This window comes from Stegostoma tigrinum, chromosome 2 (genome assembly GCF_030684315.1).
Source record: "Stegostoma tigrinum isolate sSteTig4 chromosome 2, sSteTig4.hap1, whole genome shotgun sequence".
Lineage (NCBI taxonomy): Eukaryota > Metazoa > Chordata > Chondrichthyes > Orectolobiformes > Stegostomatidae > Stegostoma > Stegostoma tigrinum.
In genome coordinates, this window is record NC_081355.1 from 77318102 (window position 1) to 77343769 (window position 25668).

A 25668-nucleotide genomic window follows, 5' to 3' on the forward strand; every position below is an offset into this window, starting at 1 on the left:
TTTCACTCCTGCATTACCCCATTCTCACCACATATCCCCACTTTACTGTATTAGTTGCCTCCTCACCCCCTTTCACAACAGTAATTCTCCCAACCTGCAGCCCCCAATCCCAATGAATACATTCCCGAGTCTCCTTTCCATGATAGTGGTACCGCTAGGGACCGTATTGGGGGTTGCCTTGACTTACTATGTTGTGAACCACTTACTGATGGGAACCTGCATGAACTTTGGTGAAGACTACATTCCAAGACTTAAGACATGGCTGCTTGCTTTCTGCACAAGTGTTTCCCACAGAAGCTGCTGGTACATAATGCAGATGTGAGATTGATATCGTACCCTGCTGTACAGCAAGATGTATGTCCCCCTGAGTGAGGTTTCCTGACCAGCAGGGTGAACTGCCTGGTCATGTGACACGTCAGTTGGCACAACAAGGCAAGGTGAGTTAAGAATGCTACGAGACTGTGGTTTGTCACTAAGTGAATGGGTACAAAGAGAAATAGCTAGATGCCCTGCAATGCAGCCTGGTCTAATTTGTAAGCTGGGTGCCTTTCCTTGAACAGAAAATGTCCAAGTAATAGTGTTTCATTGCCAGTTGTTGGTGTGCTGTGCAATATAGACCTGTCCCTCCTAAAAGTCCTGCAAATGGATTGGATGGATGCCAACAGGATTCTGGTTTGTTGGCAAAGATTTGATGCCATGGTCTGTGGTCGAAGGGTACATGCAGCTAGTGTCCATGGACTGTGTCCCAAGATGCTGTTCCCCAGTGATCAATGCGGAGGCTCCTAGCAACCAGTGGCCAGCAGAAGTCACCAGCTACCCCTCTGACTTCTAAGGTGAGAAATATCAGAAATTAAAAAGATCACAAACAGTCAATAATCCTCTTTAACAGGCAACTTTCCAATCCCTGCAGGAATCTCTGTTGACAACCAGGACATAGTTTAAAGATGCAACAAGTTGATTCCCACTTTGAAAAGACCTCTCTCAGATGTCATGCAATTCTGCTGCATTTCCAGTCATAGCCCATGTCATTCGGGAGCCTATAAAATTCCATTGGTAATTTGCTTTCTCTCCCCTCAGCTGCCATCTGAAGTCTGGTGAACACCTACTATATTTTCTGTTTTTATTTCCAATTTCTAGCATCCGCAGTATTTTGCTTTTATGCCACAGCTCCTTCTTGATTTCAACATTATATGTCAGCCCAAGAGACAAAAAATCAATTAACATTCATCAAGCTTATCCCACAATTCTACCTGTGGACATTTCCTGTCTGTCTTGTAATCGGGAATTCTGTGGAACCAGGTAGAAATTATAATGCTGAAGAGGAATGTAGGGGATATGAATGATGAAGGGGTTTGTATAAGGGGAAATCTTCAACTTGATCACTGGCTAACTCCATAAAATTCCTCACATTGTTTATATCCTCTCAGCAAGTAATTTGTGTAACTTTAAATAAACTTCATCAACATTTAGATAGGCACCAAGAAGGAATTTAAAGTATTTTAATACTTTACAAATATGTGTACATGCCATGTTGAGTGCTCGCAAGGTAGTATCTCTGTATTGTGGAGCTGATTTGAATTTAAAGGATGGCATTTACATTTTAATGATAGTCTGTAACCCTTACCTGAACTTGTGGGCAGCAACTCCAACCTCCAGTCACTATTCTACAACAGGTGTATCCATCCAGACAGTAATGTGTACGATCACAATAGACTACTGAGCTATCCATGTTGACGTTGTTGCGCAGGGCAGTTTCCATTTCAAGTGTCTTGCTTTCCACTGAAATACTGGGATATTTCAGTGCTGAGGACGATGGGTCAGTGTCACCGGTGTGATGTCTCCCACAGTGCTTGGTCCCATTAAAACACTGGACATTCTATGTATAAAATTAGGAAACTATCATTGTTAATATATATATTAGAACACAAGCTAGAGCTTATCAATGAAAACCCTAAAGTTGTCTTGTGTGACGTTGCTATACTACTATTACTGTAATGAATGTCAGTCTTTTTTTTATGCAGTAATGCCACTGTTAAAACAGTTGACAAAAAGAAATTCACACTCATGCATTACACATTGCAATGATAGTTCTTTTCTGCCAAATTGTCCTACTGTCACCATTGCAATCCAACACAGTTTCCGAGATCAGGGACCAAAGCAAATTCACAAGGGTTCAAAATATGAACTAAATGGACCCTCTCAGTGTGACAGGAGATAATGGTCCTGAAGCAGGGATGTCATCTAAAGAGGTAGCAGGAGACCATAAAAGGGCAAATGCATCCCAGAGTATGAAAGGGTGAAAGAATTCAATAAATATTCCACCAATCTTGATCAAATGGGTGAATGGGCTGAAAAATGGCTCATGGAATTCAATCTGGATAAATGTGAGGTATTGCATTTTGGTACAACAAACAAGGGTAGGGCTTATACAATTAATGGTAGGGCCTTGGGTAGTGTTGTAGAACAGAGGGACCTAAAGGTTCAGGTCATAATTCTTTGAAGCTTGCATCACATATAGACAGGCACTTGGCATGCTTGCCTTTATTGCTCAGTCCTTTGGTGTGTCATACTGAGGTTGTACAGGACAACCCTGGAATATAGTGTCCAGTTCTGGTCGCCGAGTTATAGTAAGGATATTATTAAGCTGGACAGGGTTCAGAAGTGATTTACCAGGGTGTTGCCGGGTATGGAAGGTTTAAATTATAAAGAAAGACTGGATAGGCTGGGACTTTTTTCACAGGAATGTAGGAGGTTGAGAGGTGACCTTAAAGAAGTTTATAATGAGGGATACTGATAGAGTTAATGGCAGTTGTCTTTTTGCTAGGATGGGGGATTTCAGGACCAGGTGGCATATTTTTAAGGTGAAAAGAAAGAGATTTAAAAAGATGTAAGGTGTAATTTTTTTTATACAGAGGGTGATTGATGTGTGAAATGAACTTCCTGATGAAGTGGTGAATGTGAGTACAACGTTTAAAAGACAACTGGATAAGTACATGAATAGGAAAGGTTTAGAAGGATATGGGGCCATGAGCGGGCAGGTGGGACTAGTTTAGTTTGGGATTATGTTTGGCATGTACTGGTTGGACCGAAGGGTCTGTTTCTGTGCTCTACGGCACTATACCAAGAATGATGAATGATTGTAACAGTACAATTAATCTAAAGATTGGAAAAAAATCTATGTGCAGTTTTCTTTTTAAACTGGCATTGCTCCTCTGCTTTCCATTAGGAGTTGAAGATCTGTTACAATGAGCCAAAAAAAAACAGACCATATGTGGTGTTTCAGAATATAAAACACTAAATCAAACAACCACATATTCACAGTATCTTATAATCCTGTTTTGAAATAAAAACATGCTGTAGCTTTGGTAAATAATCCATTAATTATGAGTAGCTGACAAAAAAAAACACAATGAAAATGTTTGGATGGTGTTTCTTCAAAGGAATAGTTCTCAGAGATATGAAGTATTTTGTGGATTACATAAGTGGTTCAATATGGATGCTGATGTGAATGGCCACTGAAAGTGTGTCTTTGTTACAACGGGTGCTTGCAGACCTGTGTTTAATCCAGGTATTTATATTTGATTTTATTATTGTATTGGTTTTATCAGATAACAGTTTAGAAAGGATTAAAACTGAAGCCTGCATCAAGATCCATGCAATTTGATGATGTCATAAGGACTTGGGTGGGGAAAGGCATCCTGAAGAAGTCAGACTTATCCTGTCTGGATCTCTGCAGTTTTCGTAACAAAGTTTTATATTACCAAAGTTATTTGCACTTGATCGCTAGCATGCAATAAACTGGAAGTAACTGCACAGAGGCTGGTATCCCGTCACCAAGTCACCCTTTATTTACACGGGCAGTGACCAGCCAGTTCAAACCCAGACCCCCTAGACAGAAGTGACTGTCTGAATTTCCTGTTTATATCTGCCAGCCAGAACTTCCCTGATTGGCCCAGGTTAACAACCCTAATCAAAAATCTCAGTCAATGAGATCCACCTGGCCATGGTTCCAGTCACTACAAAACTACATCTTGTTAAGACAAGAGCCACATCTATTGGATTATCAAGACATTTTAATATTACCACTCTAGTCACTGGAAGAAGCAGCTTGTCGAAAAAGGATGGAAACAAATTTAACTTACTGTGACCAAGAGTCTAGCTAGCTCATGTGACATAGTGTCAGCAGTGGTCATTTAAAGATTGAATTTAGCTACACGTTTACAACATACATCACTTAAAGGATGATGAATACAGTACAATCGATCAAGCTTACTCACAAATTCTACCTATGGAAATTTCATGGGCAGTATGTGCTGGAACCAGGCAGAAATTAAAATGTTGAAGCATAGAAAAAGTTGTTTGCATTAGGCTCTGAGAAACCAAATTTGATTACTGTCCAACTCTACAAAATTCCTGTCTTCTTTTTTCTATCATCTCAGCTAATAAATTGAGAGAAAGATACCGTAAATGATGGAGTACACATTTACCTCACGCTACTGGGCAATTCCATTTCTCCAGCCCCCAAAATCATGCTTTTTCACATACTGGGCGTATAAATCAATCTTCCTTTTTGGCTGCAACATGCCAGATTTGTATTAGTAATGAGCCTTAAATTTTCATTCCAGATGCTTTACTTACTGGTACCTAATCATCAGATGCAAGAGATTAGCCTGGTAAAATGAGCCATTCTGAGAAGATTACTGGAAGTTTAAGACACAGCCATATTTTGTATTATATGGCAATGAAACTTAAAAATGTTGAACCCCACACCCCTCCCCCCACCTCCCCATACCCTAACAGGCAGTTCATTTGTATACTAGGTGTTTAACTAACCATTTCTGAGGGGGGTTTTCAGCTTCAAAGGGTATATTGAGTGGCAGGTGGGCCATAGGACCTTCTTCTGCTCCAATTTTTTTGTCATTCATATCTTGACTTCTGTGGTATGGTTACAGGAAAAAGGTCTTGAATGGGCTCGCGGGGAAAGGGTCAACACCTTGCACAGGAGCTGTGGTTCTCATAGGCCTCTCGCATTCCAGATGCTTACGTCAGTGATGGGCAAATTATTGGAAAGGGCTCTGAAAGACAGGATTTATGATCACTTGGAAAGGCACAGTTTGATTCGTGGTAGTCAGCATGGATTTGTGAGGGGTAGATCATGTCTCACAAACCTCACTGAATTCTTTGAAGAGGTGACCAAGCACGTGGATGAAGGTAGAGCAGTGGATGTGGTATACATGGACTTAAGTAAGGCGTTTGATAAGGTTCCCCATGGCAGGCTCATGCAGAAATTAAAGAGGTACAGGATAGGGGGAAATGTGGCAGATTGGATGCAGAATTGGCTGACACTTAGAAGACAAAGGGGGTAATGGATGGAAAATATTCAACATGATGCTCAATTACAAGTGGTGTACCACAAGGATCTATTCTGGATCCTCTTCTGTTTGTGATTTTTCCAAAATGATTTGGATGTATGAGTGGAAGGATGGACCAGTAAGTTTGCGGATGATACGAGGGTGGGTTGAGTTGTGACAGTGCGGAGGGCTGTACTACGTTACAAAGGGACATTGACAGGATGCAGAGCTGGGCTGAGCAGTGGCAGATTGAGTTTAACCCTGAAAAATGTGAGGTGATTCATTTTGGAAGGACAAACTTTAAAGCAGAATACAGGGTTAACGGAAAGATTCTTGGCAGTGCAGACGAGCAGAGGGATCTTGGGGTTCATGTTCACGGTTCCCTGATTGCTGCCACCCAGGTGGATAGAGTTGTTAAGAAGGCGTATGGTGTGTTAGCTTTCATTCATAGACAGATTGAGTTCAAGAGCCACGAAGTTATGCTCCAGCTATATAAAAGCCTGGTTCAGCCACATCTAGAGTATTGTGTCCAGTTCTAGTCACCTCATTACAGGAAAGATGTGGAAGCGTTAGAAAAGGTGCAGAGGAGATTTACCAGGATGTTGCCTGGAATGGAGGGAAGGTCTTATGAGGTAAGGTTGAGTGTGTTACGGCGTTTCTCTTTAGAATGACGAAGGATGAGAGGTGACTTGATAGAGGTGTACAAAATGATCAGAGGTGTAGATAGAGTGGACAGTCAGAGACTTTTCCTAGGGTGGAGGTAGCTTTTACGAGGGGACATAGTTTTAAAGTGAAAGGAGGTAGATATCAGGGAGATGTCAGAGGTAGGTTCTTTACTCAGAGAGTGGTAGGGGCGTGGAATGCATTGCCAGAGAGGGTAGTGGAGTCGGCCTCATTAGGGGCATTTAAGCGGCTATTAGATAGGCGTGTGGATAATAGTATAAGGTAGCAGTGGAGGTTAGATAGACCTTTAGGTTTAGGGTAAAAGTTTGGCAGAATATCGTGAGCCGAAGGGCCTATACTGTGCTTCCTGTTCTATGTTCTATGCTTTACAAATGTATCCCCCAAAGCCTACAGGTAACACCAAGTGCATTTGTTTGGTGTGCTCACTACACAGTGAACACATGCCATTGGATTAATACCAGTGGCAGTAGGGCAAGGCTTTTAAATTCTGCCCAGTGAAAGAGTGTTTAAGCTACCGTAAGATATGGGTACACACTTCTGTTCTGCATACCAAACCATGTACATTTTTCGAGACGGCAATTACAGTAAATTATTGAGCTATCATAATGGTTCTCATTAAATGTTCAATCTCCATTTTAAAGTTTCTCAGTGCTTCTAGACATAATTTACTGCTGTTCCCCATGGAGAATTCGATTGCTGGCGGAGCAGTTAATTGTGGGAAGGGACTGGTGGGTCCCAACTCCAACCCGATTAAGTTCATGGTTCAAAAGCCCAATGATATCCTTCTCATCCCACCACTAACTGGTAAAGATAATTGGTAAAGATAACAAAGATCACCGATACAGCGTGTAAAGTAGGAGGAGAATATTTGTTTAAGTAAAATATACTGTTAAATTTATATTCTTCATGAAAATAAGGGTATTTCTGGAACTAACATTGTTCAATCTCTCAAATCAGTAAAATTCCAAAAAAAGAAAGGTTTGAGTACAACATGTTAATAAAACATACGGCTGAATGCTCCCAGCCTCCAAACGTGGACAATGGCAAGTCAGTTGGAAAAACATGACTAGATTGGTAGTCCAGATTTTGGGAGAGCTAGGAATTTTGCCAAACAAGATTTTAACAGTGAGACAAAGATCTCATGAGTGAGTGGTGAGAAGTCTGCATCAACATTTCATTATTACCTATACTTGCCTCACCTGTACACAATTTGCTATTCTCACACATGGCAGAGAAAACTAAATGGCAACAACTCCCAACAAAAATCCATGGGTAATAGCCTGGAAATGGATTTTTCAGAAGGAAGATGAAACAGTGAAAATGTGTTTTTTTAAACCCCTAAGTAGAAAAATAAGTGAAATTTGAAGTAGGGGATCAGGAAAGCGGTGAAATCAATGTCAAAATAAAACTTCTGGAAGTCCTTAGTCTTCTGAAATCTCCTTAAAGTCTAAAGTAAGCCATGTATTAGAGTCTACAATTTTTGCCTTTTTGGAACAAAAATATCATTCAAGGGCAATTAGAACAATTTGACCAGATGGTAAGACTGTGTCCATTGTATCAATATTTGAATGTATTATAAAGCATACAGTGCACAGGGATAGCAGCTGACTTCACTGTTTGAGCTGCTAGTCATGAAGGATGCTGCTAACATCTTCTTTAAGCGTAGGAAACTACAGTGTCAGCTTGATATGGTAGAGGAAAAACCACTTGCTTGTCTAGCTAGAAGAGTCCCATAGTCAATGAGATATATATCTCTTTTTGGCTGGATGGCTGGTGTACATCAGATTGCACCAACAGCACAGGGTTCAATCCCCATTCCAGCTGGAATGGATACCGGACCTATCTCATTGACCTAACTGTAATCAAGGTTACAGTGCTATAGGAATTGCATTCAGATACAGAACTCAACAAGAATACAGCTTTCACTACTCTTCTATGCATTAAGTGGATGTTAGACTTATAAGGGAATTAAAAATAGGAAGTGATACTCACCTTTACAGGTTCATTTCTATTTAGAGTAATGTTCATTGTCCTGGCTAACATATTAGTTGAAGGACATCAGATGTTGGAAGAAGTGACCAGTAGCCTTCCTCTCTGCAAATTGACATCAGACATCTATGCTACTGGGACAGACCACAGTTGCTTATACAAGAGATCAATGTGATCAAGATAACTGACAAGTTAATTCCACAGAAATTGGGTGCCATAGTTCCAAGAATAACAACAATGGAAAAGTGAATGGAAATAAGAAGTGAATTAGCCAGATCTACACTTATTTCACATGGAGCCATGGATGTTTGGAACGGACTTTCCATGGAGTCAATCTGGGCTCTTTGCAATAATCTTATCAAAACATTGTTCAGACATCTGTCATGAGAATCAATTAAGGGCTTTAGGCAGCAGATTAGATATTCTGTTTCTGATCTTACGGCTGGCCATACAGATCAAAATACATTTTCTGATATTCTGGTTATGATTTTATGTTCTTATTTTTCCAACCATTTACAGCTATAGGAACCCAAAGACGCCTGCTGGTACCTTCACAATGAAGGAACATTGTGCAATAAGTTAATTATTAAGAAAGAGCTGTGACAATAATGAAACAACTCATTGTTAAATGTAGAATAGCATTGCTTTCTCAATGCTATCACAGGGCACAGAAGATATAAAGCCAGCTTGATCAACAGAAAAAATGTTATCATTGCTTATTCAAATTAGTCCACATTCATGGTTTACTCACAACTAAAAGGGCTTTAAAAGACTGCTATTTAAATTTGGATGGTATTGGTTATTTTCTGTGAAGTATTTTAATCTAAGATAATCAGGGTGGAGGGTGGTGGTGGGAAGGGTTGGACTTTGGCGGTCTGCACAGCAAACCACTGATAAAAAAGAAGAGTGTACTTTGACACACAAACTACAATATCATGGGGATCTTCAATTTATTTTTTTAGTATTGCAGTAATTGCATGCTTAATGTCAATATTACTTGCTTCCTGAATCATGATTTTTAACATGAACAGATTTTATAGCACCAGTTATAATGTGAATTTCCACATGGAGGGGTGAAGGGGGTCAGTTTTTGTACTGATTGATGATAGTTTCAAGGGAACAACGATGGAAAAAAAAACAAAATTGCTTTTACACATTTTTTTCTCTATGGTTTACACAAATGTTGTGGTGGACAAAGGACAGAAATTACTAAATTATTGGTTCTCCCTATATAGCAAGTTCCTATGTCAGCACCAAACATTGCATCTTCCTGTCCCACTATTCAAACTAAATTATGCCGGATACAGAAGTTTCCGGACCCAACTGGCAGTGTACAATTCCCATCGTTCCAATTATTATTATTTCATTTCAATTCACCCACCCTTCTTAATTCACTCTGGATTGCTGTCGTGGTGCTCCAACCGCTTTTAGGCTTTATTTCAATTTCTTCCTTGATTCCTGGTCCTACCCCTAATATTCCATCCCCTTTCGGCACATCTTTTGTTCCAATTCCTGCTGGTTGTTTCTTATCAGCTGCGTTCAGGGATTTTAGGTCTGTCCGTTTCAGTGGCATGCTCTCTTCAAACCCCACTTCAGTTTCCTCTCTTTCACTCTTATTTCCCAGCTTCATTCCCATTGCTCTCACTTTGCACTTCCTGCCTTCAAGACTTGTCCTAAGGAACGCAGAACAAACAAGAATGGAAAGGCAGGAAGGAAAATATAAAAGGGTAAATAGTGCCCAGAAAGCAGTCTAAATCATTTTGACCATTTTGTGTTTGAAACTATGTAAAATAATCACAGCCATACAGGTAGACTTTACTGAATATTTACACAATTTACCACTGAATTATATAAGCTCACTTTCTATAAACCTGGAAGGAATATTCCAGATTTCTACCAAGAAATATTGGTTGTTCTAATATTTCACTCTGGCTCATTGCCTCACAAGTTAGAACCATATTTCACGTGGATTCTACGGAATTAGAGATACTAGGTACATCTTGTTATGAAAGAAACTGGGTTAGGATTCCTATCTGGCCACAAATTTTCTTGGTCCTGTTCCCACTTTGCAACTTCACCAGAAGCTCATCAGAACCCTCTTAATTTCTGCAGATGGGGTTTTGGCCTCACTTCCAGTGAAGCAAGCTCGCAGAACAGCAGTAGTTCAAAGACATTCCTTACTATTGAGCTGCCGTATCTTGTGCCTAAATGTGCCCATGCAGCTACGTCTCTGCAAGTGTAAAATTCTATGTTCAAATATCAAACTATCTGCTTATGTACTGGCTTAATATATGAAAGCTTTTTTCTGCAAAAAATGTGGGCTCTTTGAAAGTGAGAACCCAAAGGTTATAAAAACAATTATTCACATCCACTGTAATCCAGAGAGATACACTGTCAGAAAGTGTTTCCTTGTCCAATTCAACTTTGTCCCTTGATCCCCTGAATGTGATAACATTTCAGTGTACATTTACAGAAGAAGTTTCACTGAGTGGCCATTTTTCTGACTGTAACCATGTCAATGCTCCACAAAGCTGTTTAATCATGGCAAGGAAACGTTTATAATAATTTTAACTATTCTAGTCTGATGAAAGGTAATCTATCAGAAACATTAACACTAGTTTCTCCTCACACATGTACCTTACCTGCTGAGTATTTCTAATGTTTGTTTTTCATTTCATAACAAATGAACTTGATTTGTGGCCTTATGAAGAATTCACAAGCAGATACACAAGAGGCAGCATGGTGGCTCAGTGATTAGCACTGCTGCCTCACAGCGCCAGGGACCTGGGTTCGATCTCAGCCTCAGACTGTGCAAACTCCACACAGACATTCTCCCCATGTCTGTGTGGGTTTCCTCTGGGTGCTCCGGTTTTCTCCCACAGTCCACACATGTGCAGGTTAGGTGGACTGGGTGTAATAAATTGCCCATAGTGTTTAGGGATGTGTAGATTAGGCAGGTTATAGAGGGATGGGTCTGGGTGGGGTGCTCCAAGCGTTGGTGTGGACTTGTTGGACCAAAGGGCCTGATGCCACACAGTAAGGATTCTATGATGCTTGCTGGTAACTGGCCTTAGTCAGAGGTAAGGGAGGGAGGTTTATACTTCTTTGAACCACAAAGAATTAGGGACAACAGTAGTGCATAAGGGACCCCTGAAACTGTGTTCCCCCTGCACATTTCAGGGCATCTGCAGGATGTCACTGACATGCTCCCTCAATGGACAGCAATGTAGTTGACAGTCTTCTTGTCCAGTCAGGTAGAGAGAGGAGAGCAAGAGAGACAGCGAGCGCAAAAGAGCAAGTGAGAGAACAAGAAACAGAGGGTGTCAGTGTGGGGAAAGGGAGAGGTCATCATGAGTTCCAGGTTATTGGAACGAAGGAGAAAATGTTCCAATCTGGGTATCTAGCTGCCAGAGAATCAGGCTGGGAATGTAGTTCGGGGGTGGAGATTGGAAACCTTGGTAATATGAAGATCAAAGACCAAAAGGACTGCGGATGCTGTAAATCAGGAACAAAAACAAAGTTGCTGTAAAAGCTCAGCAGGTTTTGCAGCATCTGTGGAGGAGAAAACAGAGTTAACGTTTCAGGTCCAGTGACCCTTCCTCAGAACTGATGGTGGCTGGGAAAATGTCAGTTTATATGCAGAAAATAGGGAGATGGATGGGGTAGGGAGTAAACGATAGGATAGAGCCCAAAGAGAGAGAAAGACAGTTGGACAGACAAAGGAGTTGCCAACGATCAAGCTGGGAGGGTGAATAGTTGTTAATGGGGACTGTTAGTGACTAACAACAGGGTGTGTGTAGTGGCAGGCTATGTGGTAATAAGGCCTGGTGTGTGGGGTGGGGGGAGCTGGGACATGGGAGAGGTTAGGCCCTAAAATAATTGAACACAATATTGAGTCTGGAGGCTGTAGGATCCCCAAATGGAAAATGAGGTGTTGTTCCTCCAGCTTGCACTGGGCACTGGAACACTGAGCAAAGACCTTGTGCAGGAAGGACAGGGAGGCAGATTCAAAAGCCTTGGATGGGGGAAGCGGGCATAATTGGAGATTTGGGTGGGAGGAGAGGGTATTTGAAATCTGTGAAAGTGAGGTTGGCAGGCTGGTGTGGAAGATTGAGGAGGGATTGGAAGGGTTAAGAGGTTGTGAGGAGAATTCAATCATAGGTTTTTGGATCTGCAAGGCACCCAGGCTCGAGCAGGTAATTGGAAGACACATTGCTCTATACCTAGAGATAGTAGGAACTGCAGATGCTGGAGAATCTGACATAACAAGGTGTAAAGCTGTATGAACACAGCTGACGTTTCAGATTTTTTGAAGGAGGATCCAGGCCCGAAATGTCAGCCTTCCTGCTCCTCTGATGCTGCTTGGCCTGCTGCGTTCATCCAGCTCTACACTTTGCTCTATACCTAGCAGGTTTTGCTTCAGTTTAGCTGACAAGTTTTCACAGAATCCCCATAGTGAAGAGAGGAGTCATTTGACCCATTTAGTCTGTACCAACTCTCCATACAGCATTCTACCCAGACCCATCATCCCACCCTATCCCCAAAATCACACATTATCCACACCTAATTCTAGACTACACATCCCTGGGCCCCATAGGGTAATTTAGCATGGCCAATCTACATAAGCTGCACATCTCCGGGCTGTGGGAGGAAACCAGAGCACCAGGAGGAAACCCACGGTTAGTACGTGAAAAACTCCACACAGGGTGGAATCAAACCCAGGTTCCTGGTGCTTGGGCAGCAGTGCTAAGCACTGAGCCACATGCCACACATTAGATGATTTTGCTTCTCTAAATCCAACAACACTGAGGCCAACTGCATGATTACAATTAAAATTACTAATCCAACTGACACTGAACCTAGAATCTTCCTACTCTCTGCAAACACCAGCAGGAGGGCTTTCCAGATGGCAGGTTATCCCATATTGCCACCTTTCCAAAAAGCAGAATATCACGCAACAGGCAGATGAAAATAGGACTTGGTCCCATAAAGAGTAAGAGGTCAATTGAACTAGTCAGTGGTTCTGTAGTCTCAACAGCACCAGTGGCCAAGATGGGGACTACAAAAAGTCCTCGGCTTCTAACGTCCCAAAGTCCAGATGAGGCAAGTGTCGGGACATCTTATGGTTTGAAAAGAGAAGTGCATCCAAAGGGGGTAGAATCTGAAAAGGCTATCATCCTCAACGCCTCACATCACAGTATGATTTGTGAGGTCACTTGCCAGCCTTAAAACTGAACTTTCCACAGGAAGCAGCTATTATAGTCAATTAAGCATCTTATTGGGTTGAGGGTAACTGAACTGTCCTAGGCATCATTCATCCCACACAAAATTGCACACAGATCGGAGGCAGCGAAGCGAGCAGCAGAAATCCACCGAGGAATTTTACATGCTCTCCCAACCCATGAAGCTATTGGCAAGGATTTGTAATATTCTGCCCCAAGTTGTGTGTTTATCTGTCTTTTTCCATCTAGCGATCTCAATCTATTTGGAAGCGTTGGAAATGCTTATGTTTTACTAAATGAATAAAAGGTAATACGGACAATTCTGAGCAGACAACAAACTTTCTGATTCAGCAGCCAGTCTTAGAACTCATCTGATCTTCTCTTCTAATGGATCTTTATAGGGCTGTCTACTCCAGGTGAAGTTGACAAAAGGCAGAATAAAGTGATCACTTTATCAAGCACTTTTGAGTTTAAGTGTGTCCTAAATTCTACGGGTCTCATCATTCTGACTACCTTTTCCGTTCCCAGTCTGAGCTCTTTCCCCCTATCTGGCACATTAAATTGCTGTTTTAAAGCTCATTGTAAAGGTCAGTAATTTTGTTTTCTACTTCTCCTGGGTAGTCTGCAATTCCATAATTTAAGTATTATCTTTAGCAATCTCAGTCTTTACCCAATTCTCGTGATTTTGTTCAAGAAAGTTTCTGATGGTGAGAAAAACAAACTGTTTGTGCTGACCACATAAATCAGAAGCAGGCAGTCAGAAAGCAAACTAAAGTGAAAACCATACATTTGAGATTGTTTGATCACTAAATGCAATCAAAAGGTGACTGAAATTGAGACAGTTGAACTTTGCATATTGACATTTGAGTGGAAATTTGACATGTGTTTTCTTATAGCGACTTCCCCATTCTGTGAAATCACAAATTGCTGAACTGGTACACTGATTCGTTCATAATGGCATTGATGTGATACTGGTATAATTGATAAAGGGGCTGGATTCTACACTGTTCCTTCAACATTCTGAAGATGCAAAAAGTGACACAAAAATCGAATCAGGGATGCCCACCACCTACCAACCTGATTCTGCCCCACTGCAATTAAATGGGGAACAGGGAAGCCATCTAACATCCCATCTGTCCTTACGCTTATTAGTAAGGGTCTCATGTTTCAGTCACCACTCAGTACAATACCTGTAGTGGGAGCAGGGTCACTTCACTGTTGACAAGAAGCTTAAACTATAAAACTGGCATCTGGCTAAAGAAGGACAACTCTCTAAGTCCCCTGGGAGTCTGAAGGCATCCCTCACTACAAGTTCATCTCCCCGCTTTAACCGTCCACACCCAGCTTTTTGGATCTGAATGCCCCCTGCACCCACCAACCTGTCCTCAAAAACACTTAACCCAGTAGCACTGCTGTGACTACAGAGTCACTGGTCATTCAATTGGTTGGTAGTGGTCTAAAATGTGCTTTCTGGCCAGACAGAGAGACAAATTCCAGCATAAAATAGCTGCAGAGCAATCACTGGCAGGCTCACTCCTACTTTTAAGCATAGGGTTCAGACATTCATGCTCAAGCCATGCATGATTAAATTATGTTTTTCTAGTGAAGATTTATTCCACACCTTTTCCACTGGGCAGCAGTCATAACTACCAGATTCAAGTTTACAACACGTTGATTCATCTGGGCAAGGTCTTCCATCCGGGCACTGCACTTCAGTTGAGGCCAAATTTGCCAGCAACAGAATTATGATAGGTGGCCACATCTGAAAGAAAAGACCATAAAGTAGTGAAACAACATCAGGAAATTTGTTCTAAAGTTGTACTGTTAATGGAATTGAGATGTTTCTATCACAAAGCAAATATGAATTAACCAAACAATACATGTATTTCGGACTATGTTGGGATACAGATTATTTGACCAACCTTCCCATGAGAACAGTTTCGATAAAAAGACAGAGATAATGGGAACTGCAGATGCTGGATCAATAAAAAGACAGTTTTGCCACAAATAGATATGGAAGTATGTTACTTCTGCTAAACTGTTCATTCTCCAATTTTGGAATGTGTTAAACACTGTCAGAGGAAGCTGCACATTAAGCAGCATTATACGAGGCTGTCCTGGGATCAGTTAGCTCATTCTGCTGGACTACTAGTTTGGGAAGCTGACTGATGTTACCAATGTAGTTTAAATTCCCACACCAGCTAAGGTTACCATACAGATCCTACCTTCCCAACCTCAGCCCTCATCTGAGGTATGGTGACCCTCTGATCACACTCACCAACAGTTGACCATACAATGCAGGAGCAGAATTAGGCCATTCAGCCCATTGAGTCTGGTCCGCCATTTAATCATACTTGATATGTTTCTCAAACACATTCTCTTGCCTTCTCTGTGTAATGCTCGATCCCCTTTCTAATCAAGAACCTATCTATTTCTGTCTTAAATACACTTAATGATTTTGCCACCACAGTCCTCTGTAGCAATGAATTCCACAGATTCATCACTCGCTAGGTGACCAAATGCCTCACCTCAATTCTAAAGTCTCATCCCTTCACTGAGGCTGTGCCTTTCAGTCCTAGTTTCTCTTACTTGTGGAAACATCTTCTCCCTGTTCACTCTATCCAGGCCTCTCAGTATTCCCCATGTTTCAATGAGATACCCCCCTCATCCTTCTAAACTCCATCACATACAGACCCAGAGTTCTCAACCCTCCTCATATGACAACCCCTTCATTCCCAAGATCATTCTTGTAAATCTCCACTGGATCTCTTTCAATATTAGTGCATCCTTCCTTAGATACGGGGCCTAAAACTGCTCACAATATTCCAAATGCAGTCTGACCACAGCCTTATACAGCCTCAGCAGTACATCTCTGCTCTTGTTTCTAGCTCTCTTAAAATTAATCCTAACATTGCATTTGCCTTCCTAAGTACCAACTGTATCTGTATGCTGACTTTAGGAGAATCCTGAACTAGGACTCGCAAGTCCCTTTGTGCTTCTGATTTCTGAAGCATTTCACCACTTAGAAAATAGTCTAGTACTCTATTCTTCCTACCAAAGTGCACAACCTCACATTTCGCCACATTGTACTACACCTGCCACTTCCGTTCCCACTCTTTAGGCCTGTCCAAGGCCATCTGCAGCCTCCCTGCTTCTTTAACACTACATGCCCCTCTACATATCTTTGTGACATCTGCAACTTAGCAACAAATCCCTCAGTTCCTTTGTGCACATTGTCAATGTGTAACATGAATAGTTGTGGTACCTACACTGATCCCTGAGGAACTCCACTTGTCATCTGCTGCCATCCTTAAAAATACTACTTCTCTCCACGCTCTGCCTTCTGCCAGTCAGCCAATGCTCTATCCATGCCACTGCCTTGCTATCAACAGCATTGGCTCTTTTTGTATTTAGCAGCCTCCTGTGTGGCACCTTGTCAAAGGCCTTCCACAAATTCAAATAGATCACATCCAGAAGCTCTCTTTTGTCTAACTTGCTCATTACCTCCTCAAATAATTTTAACAGATTTGTCAGGCATAACCTTCCCTTGACAAAGCTACGCTGACTCAGAACTATTTTACCATGCACTTCCAAGTACTCCACAATATCATCTTTAATAATAGACTCTAAAATCTTACCAATGACCAAGGTCAGGCTAACCAGCCTATATTTTCCTGTCTTTTCCTCCCTTCCTTCTTTAACAAGGGTGTTACATAGCATTCTCTAGTCTTCCGGGACCCACCCTGATTCCAGTGATTCCCAAAAGATCATTGCCAATATCGCTACAATCTCCTCAGCTATCTTCTTCAGAATTCTGGGGTACAGTCCGTATGATCCAGGCAATTTATCCACCTTCAGACCTTTCAACTTCCCAGCACCTTCTCCTTAATGATGGCCACAATATTCATCTCTGCAACCTGACTTGCTTGAAATTCTGGATTCCTGCTGGTGTCTTTCACTTTGCATCAATTTTCGAAGTACTATTCAGTTCCTCTGCCATTTCTTCATTTCCCATTACTACTTCTCCAGCACCATTTTCTAGTGGTGCAATGTCTACACTTGCATCTCTTACCTTTTACATATCTGCAAAAAGACTCTTGCAATCTTCTTTTATATTACTAACTAGCTTACCCCCTCATATCATCTTCTCCTACCTATTGCTTTTTAAATTTTTCCTCTGTTGGTTTTTAAAGGTTTCCCAAACTTTTTTGCTTCTCACTAATCTACACCATATTGTACGCTTTTCCTTTCGCCTTTACGCTGTCTCTGATTTCCCTTATCTGCCATGGTTGCCTCGTCCTCCCCTTAGTATTGTTCTTCTTCCTTGGGATGAATTTCTGCTGTGCCTCCTGATTTATCCTCAGAAATTCCTGTCATTGCTGTTCCACCATCTTCCCTGCAAGGCTCTCTTTCCAATCCACTCTGGCCAGCTCGTCCCTTGTATATTTGGAGTTACCTTTACTCATTTGTAATACCATTACATCTGATTTCAGCTTCTCCCTCTCAAACAGCAGGGTGAATATTATAGATAATGGGAACTGCAGATGCTGGAGATTCCAAGATAATAAAATGTGAGGCTGGATGAACACAGCAGGCCAAGCAGCATCTCAGGAGCACAAAAGCTGACGTTTCGGGCCTAGACCCTTCATCAGAGAGGGGGATGGGGGGAGGGAACTGGAATAAATAGGGAGAGAGGGGGAGGCGGACCGAAGATGGAGAGTAAAGAAGATAGGTGGAGAGAGTGTAGGTGGGGAGGTAGGGAGGGGATAGGTCAGTCCAGGGAAGACGGACAGGTCAAGGAGGTGGGATGAGGTTAGTAGGTAGCTGGGGGTGCGGCTTGGGGTGGGAGGAAGGGATGGGTGAGAGGAAGAACCGGTTAGGGAGGCAGAGACAGGTTGGACTGGTTTTGGGATGCAGTGGGTGGGGGGGGGGAAGAGCTGGGCTGGTTGTGTGGTGCAGTGGGGAGAGGGGATGAACTGGGCTGGTTTAGGGATGCAGTAGGGGAAGGGGAGATTTTGAAACTGGTGAAGTCCACATTGATACCATATGGCTGCAGGGTTCCCAGGCGGAATATGAGTTGCTGTTCCTGCAACCTTCGGGTGGCATCATTGTGGCAGTGCAGGAGGCCCATGATGGACATGTCATCAAGAGAATGGGAGGGGGAGTGGAAATGGTTTGCGACTGGGAGGTGCAGTTGTTTGTTGCGAACTGAGCGGAGGTGTTCTGCAAAGCGGTCCCCAAGCCTCCACTTGGTTTCCCCAATGTAGAAGAAGCCGCACCGGGTACAGTGGATGCAGTATACCACATTGGCAGATGTGCAGGTGAACCTCTGCTTAATGTGGAATGTCATCTTGGGGCCTGGGATGGGGGTGAGGGAGGAGGTGTGGGGACAAGTGTAGCATTTCCTGCGGTTGCAGGGGAAGGTGCCGGGTGTGGTGGGGTTGGAGGGCAGTGTGGAGCGAACAAGGGAGTCACGGAGAGAGTGGTCTCTCCGGAAAGCAGACAGGGGAGGGGATGGAAAAATGTCTTGGGTGGTGGGGTCGGATTGTAAATGGCGGAAGTGTCGGAGGATAATGCGTTGTATCCGGAGGTTGGTAGGGTGGTGTGTGAGAACGAGGGGGATCCTCTTGGGGCGGTTGTGGCGGGGGCGGGGTGTGAGGGATGTGTCACGGGAAATGCGGGAGACGCGGTCAAGGGCGTTCTCGATCACCGTGGGGGGAAAGTTGCAATCCTTAAAGAACTTGGACATCTGGGATGTGCGGGAGTGGAATGTCTTATCGTGGGAGCAGATGCGGCGGAGGCGGAGGAATTGGGAATAGGGGATGGAATTTTTGCAGGAGGGTGGGTGGGAGGAGGTGTATTCTAGGTAGCTGTGGGAGTCGGTGGGCTTGAAATGGACATCAGTTACAAGTTGGTTGCCTGAGATGGAGACTGAGAGGTCCAGGAAGGTTCTTTACTCTCCATCTTCGGTCCGCCTCCCCCTCTCTCCCTATTTATTCCAGTTCCCTCCCCCCATCCCCCTCTCTGATGAAGGGTCTAGGCCCGAAACGTCAGCTTTTGTGCTCCTGAGATGCTGCTTGGCCTGCTGTGTTCATCCAGCCTCACATTTTATTATCTAGGGTGAATATTATGGTCACCGACCCCTAGGGTCCTTTACCTTAAGCTTCCTAAACAAGTCTGCCCTTTTGTCCTCCCGGACTACAGTGACTTTTCCTTTACATAAGCTGGTTTATACAGGTGCATAGACTTGGGATGTATGGTAGCTGCTATTTGTAAATATATTTGCAATGTACATAGGATTCTTCACAAGAAAGTCCATAGGAATGTTCAGCTTCCATCAGTTGCAGAAAGGCAAGATATCAGAGAATTTTTCATAAAATCAAACTTGCTTAAAAAGTGTTTTAGTGTTGAATTTCAACAGGCAAGGTACCAATTATTCTCCATAACATCACAGTTGCCATGTCAATTGTTTGGGATTCTTTTGCTTAAGTTCAAAAAATGACTGAAAGTCCCCAGTGGAAATGCAAATCCTTTGTTCTCGAATTCTGCAGTATGTAGAAAAGAGTTTAACCAATGTTCATGTCCGCAAGCAAACCCACATATTCCAGTTGCCTACTATAACTTTTTTCCAAACATCAGCGCATCTTAATGTAGCACAACAAATGTAAACATTTGCACTGAAATTGAGCCAATTAGGATGAACCACATAGCTTGGGCGAGGAATAACCAAACTTACTACATGCGCTGTTCCCACTTCTACTGCAGTTAAGGACTCAAACTTCACAAAGCTTACTTAAATGCAAGTCAATGTCTTCCTTTGTGCAAGAACTAGGGAGTGCAGATTTTGCTGTGTTAAATGCAAACTTTATGACAAGTACTTTGAAGGCTTCAGGCTATCCTTATGCAGTAGACAGCCAACTGGCAAGCAGCTAGCACTCAGTCTGAAACCACACTCAAGAGTGGCTGGACCAGAAAGCTGATTCGGGTGCAATATTCTCATTTGCATGTTACATGGAGATCTCTCGGTCAGGCTCCTTACAGAATCAACTATTTTAACTCGCAATTAACATAATGCTTCCCTGTGTTGCTTTTCTGTTTCAGCTCTGTATCAACTATTTCCATAAGGCTGTGATAATGGGAACTGCAGATGCTGGAGAATCCAAGACAATAAAATGTGAGGCTGGATGAACACAGCAGGCCCAGCAGCATCTCCATAAGGCTGTTACCTTTACTGATAATTGACAACAGCAACTTAGAGGGTAAGAGTTATAATATTTCTAATAAATACCTGGGCATTGAATTCTTTTGGCTAATTCCAGAGAAGAAGAGGAGTCAGAGGTGGCACATGAGGCAGCCTCATTTACAGTTTAGGAGCTTACGACATAAATTCCCTATTCCTACCAGCCACGCAGGTTAGCTCAGAGGCCTACTTCAATATATTTGGGAAGATTAGCATACTGTGGCTATGTATTTCTTAAACAATCACCAAAGGCATGGCAGTAGATCAGGCAAGTGCTTGCAAAAACTCAATGCTCACAAAGGTAGCTATGCAATCTCCTGGAAACAAATCATGAAGATATTCTGAGGTCAGTGACAATGGCTGCTAGCTTGAAATTTTAAAAATCAAGTAATTTCCAAACAACAACGATGATTCCAATCTCATAGCCTGCACCTCATAAGTGACGTAGGCAGCTGATACTTGCTTGGGTCCTCAACCTATTGCAATCTGTAAATTTTTGAATAGAATTGGCAGCCCCTCTAAAGGCTACATGTGGAGAGCAGCAAGTTTAGAATGCATCTGGAAGGAAAGAAATGTGGCAGTCCTTTACCCAATGTCAGGCCATTAAACAAAATTTTCACAGGCAAATGATTCAGATCACTAACTCCTTTTTATCAGGTAGAAATCTGGATCTGTATTTTTGAATAACATCAAAACTCTCTAACTGAAATAGTTTAACTAAGTTGCCCTTGCTTTAAAATGTTTGCATTTATATTCCAATGTACAGCAAACCTGGCAACTTGGTGCTCAGTCTGTATTGTCAGCCCAGAAATGTTTGCATACAATTTACTTGTCCTTTAGGATACAGGTATTTCCTACAAATGAGCTAATATCTCATCTGCAATGAGAAAGTAATAACTTTCATCTTTTGATCAAATGACTTTAATGGAGTTACAATGAATGAAAGGCTTTTGGAATGTAATCACTATGATGTAGGAAACACAGAAGCCAATTTATACACAGCAAAGTCACATAAAAAGCAGTGTGACAGTGACCAGTCATACCGTGTTTAGTGGTGTTGGTTGAGAGATACTGGGAAACCCGGAGCTTTTCATCACAAAACATGGCATGACATCTTTCGCCTCCACCTGTCAGGGTGGATGGGCATCATTAACATCACACGGGCGGCACGGGGGCTCAGTGGTTAGCACTGCAGCCTCACAGCACCAGGGACCCAGGTTCAATTCCAGCCTGTGGAGTTGTGGAGTTTGCACATTCTCCCCGTGTCTGCGTGGGATTCCTCCGGGTGCTCCGGTTTCCTCCTACAGTCCAAGGATGTGCAGGCTAGGCGGATTGGCCATGCTAAATTACCTGTAGTGTTCAGGGGTATGTGGGTTACAGGGGAATGGGGATGGGTCTGGGTGGGATGCTTCAAGGGGCGGTGTAAACTTGTTGGGCCGAAGGGCCTGTTTCCACACTGTAGGTAATCTAATCTGAAAAGTGGTGACCACTATTTAAAGTGCCTCCACATGGCAGAAACAGGGCACATAAGAAATAGGAGCAGGAGTCGGCCATCCGGCCAGTTCAGACTGCTCTGCCATTCACAGAACATAGAACAGTACAGCACAGTACAGGCCCTACAGCCCACAATTTTTTGCCAACCTATTATCCTACTCTAAGAGCAAACTACCCTGCATACCCTACATTTTACTATCATCCATGTGCCAATCCAGGAGTTGTTTGAATGTACCTAATGTATCTGACTCCACTACCACCACCGCCACGCACCCACCCTCTCTGAGTAAAGAATCTACCTCTGACATCCCCCCATACCTTCGTCCAATCACCTTAAAATTATACCCCTTCGTAATAGTCATTTCCGCCCTGGGAAAAAAGCCTCTGACTATCCACTCTATCTATATCTCCTCATCATCTTGTACACCTCTATCAAGTCACCTCTCATCCTTCTTCACTCCAACAAGAAAAGTTCTAGCTCCCTCAACCTTTCCTCATAAGACCAGCCCTCCAGTCCAGGCAGCATCCTGGTAAATCTCCTCTGTACTCTCTCTAAAGCTTCCACATCCTTCCTATAATGCAGCAACCAGAACTGAGCACAATATTCCAAGTGTGGTCTAACCAGGGTTTTATAGAGCAGCAGCATAATCTCGCAGCTCAAACTCAATTCCCCTGACAATGAAAGCCAACACACCATACGCCTTCTTAACAACCCTATCAACTTGGGTAGCAACTTTGAGGGATCTATGGACGTGGACTCCAAGATCTGTTCCTCCTCACTGTCAAGAATCCTGCCATTAACCCTATATTCTGCATTCAAATTTGACCTTCCAAAATGAATCACTCGAAGATCAGTAAGATCATGGCTGATCTTCTCCATGGACTCAGCCCCACTTACCCGCCCACTCACCATAACCCTTAATTCCTTCACTATTCAAAGATCTATCTTTGCTTTAAAAACATTCATCAAGGTAGCCTCAACTGCTTTACTGGGCAGGGAATTCCACAGATTCACAACCCTTTGGGAGATGAGTTTTCTCCTTAGTTCAGTCCTAAATCTGCTTCCCCTTATTTTGAGGCTAAGCCCCCTAGTTCAAGTTTCACCCACCAGTGGAAACATCCTCCCTGCTTCTATCTTATACATTCCCTTCATAATTTTTATGTGTTTGTATAAGATCGCCCCTCATTCTTCGAAATTCCAATAAGAACAGACCCATGCTACTCAATCACTCCTCGTAAGCTAACCCTCTCAAGTCTGGAATCAACCTAGTGAAGCTCCTCTGCACCTCCTCCAGTGTCAGTACAGCCTTTCTCAAGCAAGGAGGTCAAAACTGTACACAATATTCTATGTGTGGACTCACCAGCACCCTATCAGTTGCAGCACAACATTCCTATTTTTAAACTCCGTACCATAATGAAGGACAGTATTCCATTTGCCTTCTTAATTATCTGCTACACCTGCCAACCAACGTTTTGTGATTCATGCACAAGGACACACAGGTCCCCCTGCACAGCAGCATGCTGCAATTTTTAACCATTTAAATAATAATCCATTTTGCTGTTATTCCTACCAAAATGGATGACCTCACATTTACCAACACTGTACTCCATCTGCCACACCCTTGCCCACTCACTTAACCTATCTATATCCCTTGGCAGATTTTCAGTGTCCTCTGCACACTTTGCTCTACCACTCATCCCAGTGTCATCTGTGAACTCTGACACGACACCTGGTCCCCAACTCTAAATTATCTATGTAAATTGTAAACAATTTCAGTCCCAACACTGATCTCTGAGGCACACCACCAGCCACTGGTCTCCAACCAGATAAACACCCATTTATCCCCACTCTTTGCTTTCTGTTAGTTAACCAATCGTTTATCCATGCTAGTACAATGCTCATAAAGGCTTGCATCTTTATCTTATGCAGCAGCCTTTTTGGGTGGCACTTTGTCGAATGCCTTCTGGAAACCCAAATGCATTACATCCAACGGTTGCCTGTTGTCCACTGCACTCAATGTCCTCAAAGAATTCCAGTAAATTATTTAAACATGACCTGCTTTTCATGTACCTATGCTGTGTTTGCTCAATGGGACTATTTCTATCCAGCTGTATCACTATTTCTTCCTGAATGGTAGATTCAAGCACTTTCCCACAATAGAAGTTAAGCTAATGGGCCCGTAGTTACCCATCTTTTGTCTACCTCCTTTTTTAAACAGTGGCATCACATTTGCTGTTTTCCAATCTGTGGGAACCACCCCAGGGTCCAGTGAATTTTGGTAAATTACCACAAGCTATTCCCCCACCATCTCTTTTAGTACGCTGCGAAGCATTCTATCAAGGCTAGGAAACCTGTCTACCTATAGCCCCATTAGCTTGTTCAACGCTATCTCTTTAGTGATAATGATCATTTCTTGGTCATTACCTACCACTGGCCTCCTTGTCATCAATTACTGGCACATTATTTGTGTCATCCACTGTGAAGACCGACACAAAATATCTGTTCAACGCCCCAGCCATTTCCACATTTTCCATTATTAAAAGAAGAGTGAAGCTAAAATAACAGAAATCCTGTTTCCTTCCTGCCAAGCCCTCTAAAAGTGCAGTGCTACATGTAAATTATAGCTTCAAAACTCTGCAGAATATTTCATTTTACAACTTACTGGTGCAGAGTTGTGAAAACAGCTTCTGAATCAAGAATCAAATTGGACAAAATAAAGCCAGAGTAATGCCTTACCAATATAATAAATGTTCACCTGATAATATTAGTAACAATGATTACAGTTTAAAAAATGCTAAAATGTTGCTTTATGTATGAATGTTTAATTGTTCATAAATAAAGGCCAAAAAGAACTATTTCTTTCCAGAAATGTCATTATTTCAAATGCCCAGCTTTCAAAGTTTTTGTTGTTGCCCACTTAAATTTATTACCATAATTTTTTTTTAAAAATCTGAGTAAATACATTGGCTAATGTGGATCTATTATTTAAATTTTATACTCTCTTGGGATAACCACCATTAGTATTGCTTACACTTCATATAAACCGATCCTCAGCATGCAATTCATTTTTCAGTCAAGATGAAATTTAAAACATTTAATACGTACCGTGTTAGTTGTTCTCGGCTGAGGCACTAGTGTAACTAACACTTGTTCTTATGACCTGCTCCTTTAGTGATTAATTTATGAGATTGTCAGCCAATAGGAGTTAAAGTTAACTCATATCAAGAGGAAGTATAATAAAAATCATGGAATTGCTTGTGTGAAAGTTTCTAGGAAGCTGTTTGAAAGAGTGATGTGTATAACTAAAACAAAAGCAGAACCTCAGCAGATCTGGCAGCTTCCACAGAAAGATTAACAGATAATGTTTTGAATTCAGTGGCTGAATTGAGAAAAGGTGCATTTATGCTGACAACAGGGTGGGAGTGAAAGAAGTGAGACAACTTGACAGAGGAAGTATCCAGAGAAAGGGGGAAAGAGATAGAGAGTGAGAAAAAAAAACAGGAAACAAACAAAGAGATTGCTAAAAGTAAGCCAGGGAAGAAGAGACTGCTGGATACGTGATAACATGAGCCGTGAATATTGGAAATGGATTGGCTATTTTGGGAGCAACCCATACAGTGCAAGACCTTGGGGGAGGTGTTCACACTCAAATTGTTAATGTTGAGTCCTGAAGCTTGTAAGGTACTT

At 42.3% G+C, this 25668-nt stretch overlaps 1 protein-coding gene across 3 annotated transcripts in view; it reads right to left on the reverse strand.

Moving 5' to 3' along the window:
* LOC125449070 (progranulin-like) overlaps positions 1-25668 on the reverse strand; it is a 44142-nt gene that overhangs the window by 13614 nt on the left and 4860 nt on the right. For 2 of the 3 annotated variants that reach the window (XM_048524701.2, XM_048524696.2), the window contains exons 2-3: positions 14868-15008; positions 1625-1876 (exon numbers count right to left, since the gene is read on the reverse strand). In XM_048524701.2, coding sequence (XP_048380658.1) covers positions 1625-1876; positions 14868-15008 — 393 coding nt within the window. Of the gene's footprint in view, positions 1-1624; positions 1877-14867; positions 15009-25086; positions 25537-25668 lie in introns of those variants that run through there. The other variant, XM_048524687.2, reaches the window with a different exon arrangement.